Source organism: Indicator indicator, chromosome 6 (genome assembly GCF_027791375.1).
Source record: "Indicator indicator isolate 239-I01 chromosome 6, UM_Iind_1.1, whole genome shotgun sequence".
In the NCBI taxonomy this organism is placed as follows: domain Eukaryota; kingdom Metazoa; phylum Chordata; class Aves; order Piciformes; family Indicatoridae; genus Indicator; species Indicator indicator.
In genome coordinates this window covers 17,596,861-17,613,194 of record NC_072015.1, presented here as the reverse complement: position 1 = coordinate 17,613,194, position 16,334 = coordinate 17,596,861, and the positions used below count along the sequence as shown (strand labels likewise).

Below are 16,334 nucleotides of genomic sequence, written 5' to 3'. Positions count from 1 at the left end.
AAGAGCAAGAACTCTTGTTTTTTATTAAATTTTGAAAAGTTCAACAAGAGCAAGTATAGATACCTGTACCTGGGGAGGAATAACTCTATCCACCAGCAGAGGTTAGGGCTGACCTGCTGGAAAGCAGCTCTTCAGAGAACAACATGGGAGTGTGGTGGCCAAGTTCACCATGAGCCACCAATTCGTCCTTGTGGTCAAGAAGGCAAACGATATCCTGGGGTGTATTAAGAATGTGGCCAGATGGTTGAAGGAGATTCCCCTCCCCTTCTACTCTGCTCTGATAAATTCTGGGCTCAACTACTGCAGAGTACAAACAAGGGCCACAACAATGATTAGGAGATTGGAGCATCTCTCTTTTGATTAGCCTTGAGAAGAGAAGACTGAGAGGACTTATAAGTGTCTACAGGGTTAGGCTCAAGGGGATGGGGCCAGGCTCTTTTCAGTGGTGCCCACTGACAGGCCAAGAAGCAATGGACACAAACTAGAAAACAGGAGGTTTCATTTAATTATAAGGAAAAACTTCTTTACTTTGAGGGTGATGGAGCACTGGAACAAGCTGCCCAGGGAGGCTGTGGAGTCTCCTTCTTGGGAGACTTTCAAAACACATCTGGACATGTTCCTATGCAACCTGCTTTAGCAGGGGAGTTGGACTAGATGATCTCTGGAGGTCCCTTCCAAACCCTACCATTCTGCAATTCTGTGATAATTATGAAAATATAATTTTGTATATGTTAAATACAAATCTACATACATACATATCTATTCAGAACAAAACCAAAACCAGCCAAACAAACAAAAACAACCAAACCCAGCATTCTTTATAACAATTTTTAGTAATTCCCTTTTCCTACATTTTCTCTGGTTTTCATTCTTCCTACAATTAATCTGGGACAGAATACATATTACCCAATATGAATACAAATTCACTTTTATTTCATAGACTGGATGAATATAATTTAAGCCTACAGGACTCAGTAACAACAAATTCTTGTGAGAACTGCTAGTTGATATCTGTTAGTCCAAGTGAAAACTAAAATAATGAAATTATTTCCCTGTGTTGGAAAGGCTTTTAAAAAAAACATTACTTAAATACAATAAACCATCTCCCTGTGTTGTTATAAAATTAAATTTAAATGTAGCCATAGAATATGAGCATAAAATGGCAGACACTTTAGGAAAGGTTCACTATGAACTCAGATTAGAAAACTTAATATGAATGAATATGAAATTATCTATGGAATTAGATTTGTGTGTGGAATTCAGTTAAGAATAAAAATAAATGGCAGGAACACTTTAAAATTAATACATTAAGGAGACCTGGATAAAAATAAATTCATATAAATCATAACTGTGTGATGGCATAACCAGTTACATTTTGAGTCTTTATAAGTAAGTCAGTATTTACATTGTGCAGTGCACAATACTTGACCATTTAGATGGCCACTTGTCAAGTCAAGGAATAACAGTCTATGGAAACTTATACATTCATTGCCACAGATGAACTTTCTATGTAAAGACTAAGTTTACGGGATGCTAATACAAATTTGAGACAAATTTTACTTCTTTCAGAGAAATCTAATGTGCAAAACCATCATTAAGAAAAAGAAAACTATCCTAATAAAAAAAAATCAGTAAGATTTAGTTTATGATAAGTATCAGATATGACCATTCAAAAAGATTTAAATAACTGTTTCTTTCCTTGCATTTCTTTTCTCCCTCACTATCCTGCTGTCCTGGGTTAACACAGCCCTCTCTCAAAAGCACCCCTCTCTCCCTACACAGAGAGAAGGGAAAGTAACACACAAAAAGCCCTCTGGGTTGAGATAAAGAGCTGAGTTTTACTAGAAATGATACAATACATAATTGTCTTAGCCTATTTGCAGAAAAGTGCAGTAAAATGCAGCAGAAGCCAGAGACACCCCCACCCAAGCATGCAGAAGGCAGCCCAGTGAAAAAGACCAACATTCAAATCCAGAAACTGAAAGCACTAACCAGAACAAGAATCCTCTCATATTAAAATCTGAACTTAAACCCCAGGCACTTTGCTCCAACCAGCATTTTCATTTTGAAGGTGGCATGATGGCAGCATGGTATTGAATACATATCAGCAGATTCAACTCAACCCATGGCATTCTGTACCCCCTACTCTATACCTACTGCATCACGCCCAGCAGCAATTAACATCAAACAACAGGCTTCATACATCAATCATTGTCCATTCTCACTCAAAATGAGGTTTTCTCGCATTACACAGAATTCTCACTGCAGATGTTCTGGAGCTCCACCTTGTTCCAGTACAGTCTTGATCAATCCATAATTAATCCAAATGGTGGGGCTGTGTTTCCACCTGGGCAGTCAATTCCAGTGACTCCTTCCATCCCTACAAGTGAAAGTAAACTGTGGCTTGCATTCTGATGCTCAGCTTCCAACATCCAGCTGTTGAGATCACCCTGTCACATCAGAAACACAGACGGGTTCCACCTCTTACAGTTTCATGACATCAGAGTACAGTGTGCATCGGTATCTACGAAAGCTTTACACTCTTGTGGGTTCAACGTGCCAAGCCATTGGATCCATACAGTCCAATAAACACAGATGTCCCTCTCCTCCATCTGGCTGAAGGCAGGGCCGCAACCTGGAATTCTGACTGGAATTACTCATGTCTGGTGAAGATGCTTCAGGAGGATCAGAGGCATTATCAACTTGTCTGCTCTTTGTGGGCAATTTTCTACTGGACACTGGGGCAGAATTCTTCCATGGAGAATTTCCTTGTAGTTCATGTACTCGTGCACCTAGGACTGAAGTGGGTTTTCCGTCCCACTTCCTCATGTCCTCCCTGTGGTCACACAAATAAAACTGCAGGGAACACCAAGATGTGTGCCTCCCAGATTCTTTCCCTGTTCCTCATGGCTGAAACATGAGGCCACAAAGGTGGGGAGTACAACATGTTCTCTTGGATTCACTCCATCTTCCAGGACAGTTCCTTCGCAGCTGAAACACAGGCCGATACAGAGGAAGAGAGACCTAACTCACATTGCCAGAGCCCACTAGTCATTTAATCTGCCATTTGTCCTTGGCTATGTTTGAAGGACAAAGAAAAAGACCAAGTGACCACTATGGGCTCTTCATCCTGTTCCTGTGATGACATTGATTGATCCTCATCCTTTGCCAGACAAGCCGATTTCCTTTTATGTTTCATTTTCCATAGAGGGGTAGCTGATACTGGCACAGGCTGCTTCTCTGGTTCAGCTTCCATGACTGTTGGTCTGTCTGACACCTTCTCTTGCCCCTGAGCACTCTGAAGAGTGATGAGAAGAGTTCCATATGTGTGGGCTAGGCCCCAACACAACACAGTGATTTCTGTCTCTTGGGAATTTGCAGGCTGACAACACACATTTTCCAAACATTTCACCAGCATGTCAGGATTTTGCACTTGTTCAGGGGTGAAATTCCAAACTAACAGAGGTGACCACCATCCTAGGCACTTGCCCATACTCTCCCACACACTCTGCTGCTCATAATTATCCATCCTTGGGTCAGATCTCAAGGTGGTATTCTTCTTGGGAAAGACCTGCTTACTCTGGGTAAAACAATCTCTCAGGCCAGTAACCAGCACAGCAACATCCCAGCTCTAAGCCATTCTCCCGAGGTGACGTAGAGCACCACAGAGACCACACACAGGATCCCAGTGCGCCAGCTCTAGTTGCCCCAGAGAGCGAATGCATCAACACAGTGACTATACCATGGGGAAAATAATATAGAATTCTCTTAACAAGCCTCAAGCCTTAATTTGATACTTCTCGTTATCTGATTCCTCATTATATCAACCCTTTCGTCTCCTGCCCTAATAGAGTGTCTTAGGTAAGACAGTCCACTTTTTGAGAACCATGTTGGGTACCAAATATAGACTGTCCTGGGTTCTCACAGCCCACTCCCACAAGCCCCTGTCTCTCTCCAGAAAGACAGGAAGGAAAGTAACGCACAAAAACACCATCTGTGTTGAGAGAAAGAGTTGAGATAAAGAGTTTTACTGGAAATGATACAATACACAACTACCTTGACCTATTTGCAGAAAAGCACAGTAAAATATAGAAGCAGTAGCAGAAGCCATTGACCTGCCCAAGCATGCAGAAGCCAACCCAGCAGCAAATGCCACACCCCAAAACCAGGAACCAGAAGCAGCAAACAGAACAGGAAGCCTCATATGTTCCAATCTGAACCTCAAGCCCCAGACAGCACTTTCATTTTGAAGCAGACGTGACAGCAGCATGGTATTGAATATTAGCAGCAGATTCAACTGAACCCATGACACCTGCAAAGATTTAAAGTGTCTTAGGAAGCAATGTAATGAAGATTACACTGTGAAGTTCATGTTGTAATAGATTTACAGAGTGTATTATTTTCATTATGTTATCTGCTTATTGAACATTCATCATCATATCTTAATTACATACACAGGAGACTTTCAATGTCTATTGCTCACCTTTTTCAGAGAAAGAATTCCTTCCCTTGTTTCTTTGTCTGTAGATATGGAGAACACTCCAGAGCCATCACCATTTATAATTGTGTACTTCATGTCTGCATTTGAACCAGTGTCTGCGTCATTTGCTTTTATTTTGCCAACTGCTGATCCAACTTGAGCTGATTCAGGAACATAGAGTTGATAATGTTCTGGGCAAAACAAACAAACAAACAAACCAAAACAAAACAAACAAACAAAAAAAAAACAACAACACAGTAGCTTGGATATTTTCTAGCCAAATTAATTTAGAGAATCATTATGTGCTTGATACACTTCTGAGTAAACAGAAGAGTATTTCATATGCAAAATTGACAAATGAAAAATGAACTTATTGAGATTCCTGAAAGAATTCAACAGAGAATTGTATTTTACTTGAGATGCCTTCATTTTATATTAAAAGTCCAAATTAATCCAGAATTTCTTTTTCAAATTATTTTTGCTGTTCATCATGTATCACAGAATTTAACTCTGAAGCTTACTTCACATCAGTATTTTTAAAAGTTTATCTTTCCCAAAACTAAAATTAATTTATCTTCACAAATTTACCATCAAATGAGTAGTCAAGTGAGCACTTGTAAACTCACAAGTCTTTTTATGTTATAATTATAATTAGCTTTTCTGAAATGTGATTGTTTTGCAACACTCGATCAATATTTTACAATACTGAATCAACTTCTGTTCTTTTCCTACAGAAAAATGTAAAAAGATCTTAATATTTTACCATTACCACTTTCTAGTGTTTTTGTTGTAGTGCAAAATGCTTTGCACACTAATTTTAATTGGCACCCACAGTAAAAGAAAATTAACATTACAGCTTAAAAAAACTATTACACAATGCTGTTCATAGAAAGCATTTATAACAATTATGACCTCCTTTCATTGTTTCTGTAACATCTTAGGTTAATCATTAGAAAACGTTTTTTTAAGATATTGAAAGATAATTATTTTAACCAGCTCCATCCTTTTGGATTAAATATTCTAACTGGTATGAAGTTGTCAGGGAACAAAAATGTTCCACAATATGACTATGTAAACCTCCATTTCCTTCTGTAACTAGGCCACAAAGACAGCTCAAAGAAACCTTGCCCAATAATGCTACTGCTGTAACTCGACAAGGACACTGAAACCTACCAGCATTGAAAAGGAGACCACACATTCAACAGAAGATGTGTTCCCACCAATCCCACCTTCCCCACCCCTAACAACTCCCAACATCCAAATTCCTATCCAACAATCTGCACTGTTTTGATCACAGGCTAGCCTCCAACAGAGAAAAGAGAGCCAAATGACAAATTCTGCCATTACATATCTTGTGAAAATCTTACATGTATGCCTCTTAGGCATTCTGCAATAATGAAAGCAATAGTCCAACACTGAGGTCCAAGACAGTGCAACAGATGTTATATACCAAAACTAACATGTTGTTACAGTTTCCTAAATCTCAACCAGCTAGCATGAATGCAGAAGTGCCCTCAGTAACCATGTAGAAAGTGAAAGGAAAATTTCAACAATTTAAATTTAATTCAAATATTAAGCCTGTGTTATGTCAGAAAACCACAATTTGTTAGACTGACTGAAAAAAATATGAAACTATGGAAGTTGCAATTGAATGGAAATAGGTGTTATCACTAAAATACAACTCTAAACACCTGTTACAAAAGAGAAGATTTTATTACAAATGTGTCTAATTCCTTGCTAAAGGTTCCTAAACTTATTTACAGTCTTGAATTCACAATACTGAAAAACAAACAGTAGTGTCAGAAGGATGGAAAAGTGTACTAAACTTCATTAGTCCAAAAGGAAAGAGAGGTTTCCTAGGAAAACAAAAATGTGTTACTATGTGTAACTCAGAAAAATCTCAATGGAAACTACAGGAAGAGATAAAAGGTGTACTTTACCATGGAAAGAAGGAAATTACTTAGTAGTTGATTTGATTAAAATGCATAGTTAATTCTTTAATATGCCTACAAATTCCATCTTCATAAATTTCAAAATAAATGCTCTGTTATGCACTCTTCTACAATGTGTCAGGCTTACAGATGATGTCAACTCACATTTTCATATTGCTGATGATGTTGTTCATACACGAAATTATAGTGATGGGATAAAATTAATTTTGATGTTTAGTTCTGTTAAAATAAATATGAATGTGACCTTTTAACATATTTGCTCTGACTAATACATTCCAGAAAGAAAAAGGTTGAGGCCATAAAGAATATGTTATGTACAGGCCATAAAGTATATTTTATATAGTCAAACCACTTTAGGAACCAGAAGTGTTATAAGCCATATGACAGGGTTAATTAGAGACTTCCAAATAGTCAAGCTAGTTAAAATACATATCCACACACTACACTTTATAATCACACCCAAGCATCAGCCATTGGTTTCAGAAAATCATTTTACTGATACCAGCTTCAAACATTCTGAAATGCTAAAACTTCAAGCAAAATAAATATTTGAGATCACTCACTAATTACATGTCAGCATTTGTAGAACTGAAATGTTTCAAAAAATGGATGGAATGAAAACTGTTAACAAAATAAAACCTCTTAGATCTTAAGATCAGAAATATCTCCCAACAAGGACCTCACCACTGCTTCACATAGTCTGAAGATGTCTCATACAGACATGAGCCAAACAGATCACTACAAAAAGTACTTTCTAAAACAACAAACACATAGGATTAAATTCAGCAATGTCACTGTTAGATAAAATATATCATAGACATTTATTTAGACTAGCACTGGAAATCGGAAACATTCCTACTAAACAGTAAATCACCATAAAGTTTATTACTTGAAAGTAGAGGTAATGACTAAAGTCTCATTTGAACATTTCCTTGGGCATTGAAAAAAAATGATAGGACATTAAAAATAATATGAGATGCATATAGTGTGACTATATGATTTTTAATCATAAGCTACATGTCTGTCTCAATCCATTAAAACCTGGTCAGGAAGTTAAAGCCCAGGTATATTAGGTACCAATCTGTATCAAAACTGTTTCATCCAATCTGTCCAAGTTGAACAGATGATTTCTATGCTACTGGCATCACAGCCTTCCAGGAGACATTGTAAACCAGAAATTTCTAACAGTCTTGGGGATGCCCTAAGTTGTTCTAGGGGAGCTGCCTGGATGCTTATGGATCAAGATTCTGAAAAGATTGATTTGAGCCTCCATTTTTATGTTAACATTGACTCAGATGCATTAACTTAGTTCATGATACGAGAAAATTAATGTCCTTTTCAAGTTAATGTACTGTACAGCATAGTCATATCACTTTGCAGGACTACAATTTATGCTAATTGAAACATAGTTCAAACACACATAGGCAATCTTCATTTTTCTTTCAGTATGCTATGTGGCTTATCTGTCATTAAAGTACAGAAATAATTTATTGATCTGTAGTACAATTTACTTCTCTATTCATTTAGCCTAAAGGCAACCTATAATACTGTGTTTTTCTGTTCAACATCTTAATTAGTGACATGTATGATGGGTTGCAAATACTCACAGCAAGCAAGTGGATAATATCAACTTTGGGGGGAAACTGGTCAGAATATTGGAGGGCAGGGCTGCTCTTCAATAGGACCTGGACAGGCTAAAGAAATGGGCTGGCAGGAACCTCATGGCATTCAATAGCGGCACCAGGGGAAGAAAAATGCCATTCACCTCTACATGCTTGGGGCCAAATGCCTGTAAAGGAGCTTTAATGAAAATGACATGAAAAGGATCTTTCAAAATTTGACTAGGAAAGGTCTTCAGCAACTTTATCTAACTGATCCTGTTTTAAGAAGGCCTTTGGGTCAGATGACCTTTTGGAAGTCCCACAAAAATCTCTCTTCCTGGCATTGAGGAAGTTATGTCTCATGTTTTACTACCAGATATCTCTAATAAAACTAAAGTGCAGCTCCAGCTGCAGATTGTGCTTAATCTTGCTTTGTGGCTTTCTACTACGAAATCATTCTTCATTCACAGAGATGTTTGTTTTTATTACATGTAATAGATTATTCTGGATTTTCTTTTCAGATTGCAGTTTTTTAGAAGCCCATTTCTCATAGTACATCTTGGACATTTGTTACATGTTTCTTTATTATGCTTATTTTTAATATAATAAACCCAATTTTAATCCATCAACATTATGAGTAGGATAACTTCTATGATTCTAGAAGCTCAGTCAATTTTATATCTACTGTCTTTGCTATGAATATTATTTTTGATGACAACATCCATTTCATGTAGCTAAAATAAGGAAGAAATTATTAAGATATGTATTTGGCTTAATCTTCTTCCCTGCCAAAAATACTTCACTTTTGCACGTCCTAAAAATAATTTAAGTGTAAGTGAACATATTTCTTATTTCCAAACGTGACACTTACATCTCCAAGATTCAGACATTTTGTTGGTCTTGAAACTCTGGAGAACATTACACTCTTGGGTCAATTAAAAAAAAACCCAACCAACTAACCAAAAAAAAAACCCCATAAACAAAAAAACCCAAGAACAACAAACAACAAACCATTCTTCTTAGATGCAATAGACTCCTTTGGCTGGAGGACTTGTGCATCTCCATGTCCCTGCTTTTTACATCTCAGTGCAAACCAGGAGTTATATTTGTGATTAAGATTATGATCAGCGGTGAGCTTGTGTTCCAAGCAATTTTATCTTTATGGACAATAAATAAAAGTATCTGACAACTTTCTGACTCATTCAAAAGATCAACATTATTCTGATTTCTTGTAAGAAGTGTGAAGCTTATGCCAGTCATGCATAAAAGCAGAAACAGGAAGAAAACTGGATTTTGTGTGTTTTGTGATACAGTACTTTCCCGTAGGTATCAAAAAAACCAATTCACATTTTCTATGAACATGGCATGGGAAAGCAATATATACACTCCATAATCATCACTAATGAGCACTTGAATTGTTGGCTGTATCTACAGCAGTCTCTGGAACTGCACTGTGTTTAGCAAATGCTATGCTATTTAAAGGAAGACCATGGACAGCTACATCAGGCAGCTAGGGTCAGCATGGTAACAGAGAAAAAAAACTAACAAAATGAGCTAACAAAAGTGTGGTTCAGCAGAGACTCAAGGATATACACTTGATATATGCAGTTTTGGTTAACGCTTCCCTTGAATTCAGTTCTGAATGTGACAAACCTGAGTAAGTCTCAATCCATCTAATAAGGAAATTAAAGAGAAATTTAACTGAAAATCATGTCATACAAACAAAAGTGAAGAAAAATAAACAATGAAGTTATTTCTTTCAGTCTAATATTCATGAATGACTGTTAATAGTTCATGATGCTAAGACAGCTTGGTTTTAGACTGTCTACACTTTTGTTCTGTATTACTAACATATACCATTCTTTTGCAAAGGGTTTTATACTACTTGAAAAGAAGAAAAGAAATATTGCAGTGATAACTGGTATAGGCATCCTGCATAAGTAAGGATAAAGCAAACGTTCGTACTCTACAGGACTTCTAGGATTAGTATTTTCTATAAAAATGAAACGTGTTGTGATATATTTTTTTGCTTTGCTTTGCTAGAGTTTTCATAAAATATTACATAATCAGGTTTTGCAATTTTCAATTTCTTTTTTGCAATTATTAAAATCCCTTAAAGATGTATAGAATACAATCTGAACACTCTGTAATTCTTCCATTTCTAAAAAAAAAAATATTGATAAAGAAGTATATGTTCCAACATAGAGCTCTGCCTGCCAGTCAGTTTAACATCCAAAACCTTCAACTCAAAATAAAAAAGGCCAGTTTTTAAAAATCTGATATATACAGATCAAATTGTCTCTGAGTCTGCGAGAAGAATAAATATGGTAAGAGAAAAAAACCCCTTATAGCTCGTCCCCAAAGATTAGAGGGCTTAGGGGCAGCTAGACTTATCTCTTAATAGATATGCCAGTTGTGGGTGCTATAGGCCTGGCACCAGATACCCAAACAGCCTGTCTGCTGCAAGTCCGGCCACATGCACGAGAAACAAGTGGATGCACGAATAGCACAGTTTATTTATATGCAATGCACACAGATTCTTTAAGATTGACAGTGATAAACACACTAAACTCCAAACTACAAGCTCCAAACTACAATTGCAGTCACATACTTAATCTCTCTCAGCATAGCTGAGGTCACAAATCTTACCCAAAAAGGCATTCCTTCTGGGAGGGGTCTGTGTTGCAGGTGATAAGTTGAAGAATGGAATGGTGGGCCTCCGCCTTGTCCCTTCCAGTCCCCTTGGCACCATGGCAACACTGACCACTGGGTCTCCACCCAGCCCCTGTGCCTGCTCTGGTTGCCAGGGATTTATCAGCAACATTTGGCTTGGTGGTTTTTTTCATTGTTTTATGATTCAACATTGGTGTGGGAGGGGGAATTTCAGCTCACACTGACACAACTCCCCTGACTGCAGTCACATCCACATACTCAAATTTATCTGAAATCTCAGTACCAGGACATTTATTGAGGCCCTGGGCAGCCCGATCTAGTTGGAGGTGTCCCTGCTCATTGCAGGGAGTTTGGACAAGATTCCAACTTAATGCAATCTGTGAATTCTCATGGTTCACATGTGTCTGTCGCCACTTGTCATACCTTCTTCAGTTAAATGCTGAGGTCCTGTGTCACGTTAGGGATATGAATGCAGCAGTCTGTGCTGGAGAGGTTTAGGTAGCCACAAAATCCATCTTGGCATAACAGAAATAAATCTAGTTCCACATGGTTCTGAAGTTCTGTTTTCAAAGTAGCTTGCAATTGATGGTTAAGCAGGTGTATGTTTTTATCAGTAGTATTAGCTAATTTTGGTACCTGACAGGCTAATTTACTCATCCATAATCACGTACATGTCGTAGCAGACCCAAATCCCCAGAATCCTTCCATTCCCCAGGTTATTTGGGTGGCTGCTCCTGGTTCCTGCCACCCCCCTCTACATCTCCTTCTCACAGTATTTTTGCCAGTTTATGCAAGCTCCCCAGTGGTGTCAGACAGGAGTCTTTTTCCACATGGGACATAAAGTCGGGAGTCCCAAAGTTGGGTTGGGAGTTCAGGTAACCCAGCTCATAAAGAGGTATACACATTGCCATCATCACAGTCCCATATCAAACCATCCCGAGCGTCAGCAGAGGCAACATGGCAATCATTATGAGGTGCAAAGTTTGTACTTACTGCCTTATGTTTTATGCTATGAATCCAGCACAGACAGACCTTTTTTTGCAGGGGTGATATAATCCGGCCAATAGCATTTAACCCACTCATATTGTTTCCAATTGGCAAGACCATAACACTGACTCATTTGATACTGGGGCAAAAGAGAATCCCTTGTTGAATAGTATGTAACTATGAAGGCAATTGTCAGTCCCAAACAACTGTAGGTATAGACGTTTCTCTTGTTACAGTCTTGGCCACTATTCCACTGTATGCACCAGGATGTATTCATAGGTTGATTATATTGCAGGACATTGGTTGATCATCCTCAGGGCCAGAAATCTGTTGTATCTCATAAGACCCAGTTGCAGGGGAAAGATACATTTGTTTTTTCATAATATGTACACTGTGTTTTACTAATGGTGGAAAAAATGAATTGTTGACTAAATCACAGCAACTCGCTTTCTATCTGGAGAATAAGGATTTACTATTTGAGGGTATTGCTTATATTCCGTAATTTCAGCAAGCTTCCTATTATGTCTGTGGGAAGATTACCCATAGGAAAGGGGTCTCCTACTAAGACAGGTAGGGGAAAACAAGCAGTAATGCTGGATTCATTGAGGGCAGCTGCAAATCCCTGTATCTAGGCTAAAACCAGGTTATCATCTAAACCATGTGTGTCTTGGACAGATTAAGTTCACCTATTTTCACTCTGAATATCTTCTTGATATGCTGTGCTTTTCCACAAGACATATAAACATTATCAAGCCAAAACATATGTTCCCAATGCAGGCTATAAATGGCACGCTTGCCAGCTCCAACTATAATTGTTATCTAAGCATGTGAATATGGAAATAGCATCTAGCACCTTTATTCACAATTAAAAGTTATTCTGTCAAAAACATTTGGTTAACAAGTACATATACAAATCAGAAAGAAAATCACACCACACATAAACACTAACAATCGCTGTGGACTCGAGGTTAGTGTAGGAGAGTCCTTGGTTCCAGGTGCAGTTTTCTGACATCTAGGGTACCTGGAAAATAGAAAAGAAAAATCTCTTGGCGCCTGTCTAACAGGCACTCATTAAGTCAGAAAGTACTGATACTTTCTGGTACTAATTCAATGTTTTTTTTCCAGAGTTAGCCTTTGCTTCCCAAGAGTAGAGATTCTATGGAGTTGTCAATAATACCACTGCTACCATCCTAATCTGTGGTAGCTTGACCAACACACATTGTCCTGCATAAAAACCTGTAGGGTATTCCCCAGGTTTCTGATGCATATGTGGTGCTATAGTTGTAGCAGCAACACAGAAAGCTTTCATTTTAGGACAGCCATTTCTGCTCCATTTATTGTTTAATTGATAGATGGCACTGGAAAGTCATAGATGCCATCTGGTCTCCTGAGTTTTAGCAAATTGATTGAGCAGACATTTGTTCACTCAACAATACCATTAGCTTGGGGATAATATGGAGTATGAAATACCCACCGGATGCCTTCTTTCTTTGCCCATTCTTGTACTGTTGTGGCAGTAAAGTGGGATTTGTTATCACTTTGCCACAGTGTTTTCCCATCCTGGATACGCAAAGGAGGTGCTTTACCCGGGTGATCTTTCTAAGCTGCAGACAACAGCGTGAACAGGCAGTCACTGTTCGCATCATCTTACAGAAATAGACCAGCCTTGGGCTATGTCTTCCTGATATAGATCAGCTCATCCAGTATGACCTTGCTTTATGTGTAGCCATTCAAGTAAACCATTCACAATCATCTTTTATGATATCAACTTCTTGTGACCAGGTAAGGTTATCAACCTGTTGATTACACTGAGCAACTATAGGTGCTGATGGATTACAACCTTTCACCCAACCAATACGCAGTGTTTGTTGTTCTCCTTTTTTCTAGTAGCTGTTTCTGACTGTCAGTTTGCTAGACTGATACCCTGTTTGCTTGCCAGTTAGTTAGCTACCCAGTCACCTACCCACTCTGTAGCACCTTTAAAGACAACATATGAGTCAGTGTAGATATGATCAAAACCATGTTTTGCTGATAACAGAACTGCTTTATGCTCTCCTACTTGTGTACTCCATTGTCATGTTTCACTCAGCCTCTCTCTTGTGAACATGTCCAGAGCCACAGCCTTATTAATTCCACTCACTGTTTTGTCTATATGATAAAGCATCAGTAAACCATATCCCTTTAAGGTCTCTACCCTCTTTCAAGGGAGGTGCCTCCCTAATGGGAAAGAGTTTGCTTGGTGGGGTTTGAAATAACAAATTTTTGTATATATATTTCTGTAATTTAGATACCTTAATATTGCCTTCTGTACTCTCCAAATAGGCACATGATTTATGGACCATCGGTTTCTGCAGGTAGGGCTGCACCTTTGCAGACTACCTCTAAAAGATGCAAAAGTCCCCAGATGATTATACTTTGTCCCCTTCTTATCTGCTGTACTTGGTTCACTGCCTGTACTAGCAATAACAAACCTTTTTTGAGATCTGAATATCTGGTTTCAGTGTCATTGAAGGAATGAGAGCTAAATTCTGAAGGTCTGTCTGGTCCTTCTGGTCCTTGTTGCCACAGAGACATGGGAGCTGAGTTCACTGAATCCCCATTCTAAATGTATTGAATCAGATGTAAAGGGACTAATTGTTGGGAAAATCTTAATTCTTCAATTAGTAAATCTAATGCAATCTTGTGTTATTCAGTCCATTCCCATGATTTACACCTTTTGAGCAGGTCATATAAACAGCAAGCAATAATCAAAACCCCAGGGACATGTTTGTGCCAGTAACTGAAAGTCCCTAAAACTTGCTGCATTTCTTCATACTAGCTGGGACGTTGCCCTTCCTCTTTTTCCAAGATGCCTGGGGAAACAGAGGCAGCTCCTTTAATCCACCATCCAGTCTTCGCTTCACTTTGCCCAGCAAAATTCCATACTGATCCATTAGGGAATTTCCACTCTCTGCCATACAATAGATCAAATCCTAAAATACTATCCTTGGTAGCTCCTACCAGAACTTCAGGTTGAGTCACTCTTTTACCTTCTGGGAGCTGCAAAATAATTTTGACTAATTTTGACTCAGCTGGCAGCTGAGTTAAACAGCTAGCTCTGATGAAACAAGCCTGAAAGGAAATTGAATCTGGATCATGGTGGTGAGAACCAGGAATCTTAACTGCTGAACTACCAGGGGCGAGCGGTGCACAACGCTGCCACAGTGGCTGCAGAGAAGCTGCAGCAACCATTCCTCCCAACCACACCCAGCCTGGGAAGGACAGGAAGAAGAACTCAGGAGCAAAAGAGTAATAGAAAGCCCTATGGGTGGAGGTAAGGACAGTTTAATGGAATAATACAAAAACACTTGAATTTGTAGCAAGCATGGGAAGAGCAAAACTCAAGCCTGGAACCCAAAAGTGGAAAGGGGAAACACCCAAGTCCAGAAGTAGGAGAAGAGCCATCAAAAACTTGGAACAGGATGTTTAACAAGTCACAGTCTGAATTTCAAGTTCTGTATTCCTTTGCCCTGACCAGCCCTTTCATTATATAGTAGGCATGAAGTCAGCATGGTATCAAATATTCATTGACTAATTTTGGCTGAAAACTTGAACAGACATTTCTTTATGACAAACTTGGCCTGACCAGGACGCTAATAAGCAGTTGGTGCTGTTTATTCAAGAGACATTGTATAGTGAGAACATGTCAGGTAAGGTGACTCACTGCCCTCCCTGGAGATGCAATGTGTTTTCTAGAGTTCATTTAGATCAATTAAGTCTCCTTGCAAGGCTGCAGGTACAGTCTGAGCAGGACTTGATTTGTGCCCAGCCAAATGGCACATTGTCTCATTCTGGTTTTTGTCCTTATGGTTGTACTAAAGCTTGGAATGTAGTCATGCCATGTATAAGTTGGCACAAGGCTAGAGCTTTATGCCATAAGCTATTTTGTTGTGTTTCAGATGGGGATTTAGACTCTGGCTATGGTGTAGTAATATGGAGCTGCCAGACTTGCCAAGTAGGGTTGGGTGACCTCCTGGGGGTTGTACCAGCCCACTCTATGCAGCATCCATAATTCACTGTTTCCTGAAACAAATTTGCTCCACGTTGGTCTGTGAATTTGTTCTTTAGGTGGTTGTGCTTCCACTGCAGTAGCATTCATAGTGTGATTCATTTGGATATGATCTCAGGCATTTGATACATATATTTTTAGGTTATATGGAAGGCCACGAATGAGGTGAGTCAGTCTGGCTGGGTTGATGGGAAGTAACATTAGGGACTGCCTTAATACATCCCTCAATACATCCCTCTCACATTGCTTGTATACATGTTGCCTTTTGCAATGCTGGTAAATCTGAGTACCCTGAAGTCTTAATTACAAGAGGGTCTTCTCTCTCCTGTGGGTCTATGTGCCCAGCCCAATAAGCTGCTTGGGTAGTTAGTGAGTAGTTGTGGTTTCCTGGGGTGGTAGTTAGAAACAATCAAAGTCCCCAATATTCTTCTGTCTTATCTGCACTCAACAAGACCTGATCTCTGCCTTTGAGGTAAACCCACCACATGTACTGTTTCTGATTCCTCTGGGCACTGGAAATATTTTTTCTGCAATTTAGCTAGCTCGGCAGGGGACCAGGGAATGGTAAGTATTGAAGTGAGGGCTTCTCTATC

At 38.9% G+C, this 16,334-nt stretch overlaps 1 protein-coding gene across 4 annotated transcripts in view; it reads right to left on the bottom strand.

Annotated features, from left to right (window-relative positions):
• The window catches only part of CDH18 (cadherin 18), a 110,867-nt gene that overhangs the window by 51,348 nt on the left and 43,185 nt on the right, over window positions 1-16,334 (bottom strand). For all 4 annotated transcript variants that reach the window (XM_054381776.1, XM_054381772.1, XM_054381773.1 and 1 more), the window contains one exon: window positions 4,484-4,671. In XM_054381776.1, coding sequence (XP_054237751.1) covers window positions 4,484-4,671 — 188 coding nt within the window. The remainder of the gene's footprint in view (window positions 1-4,483; window positions 4,672-16,334) is intronic.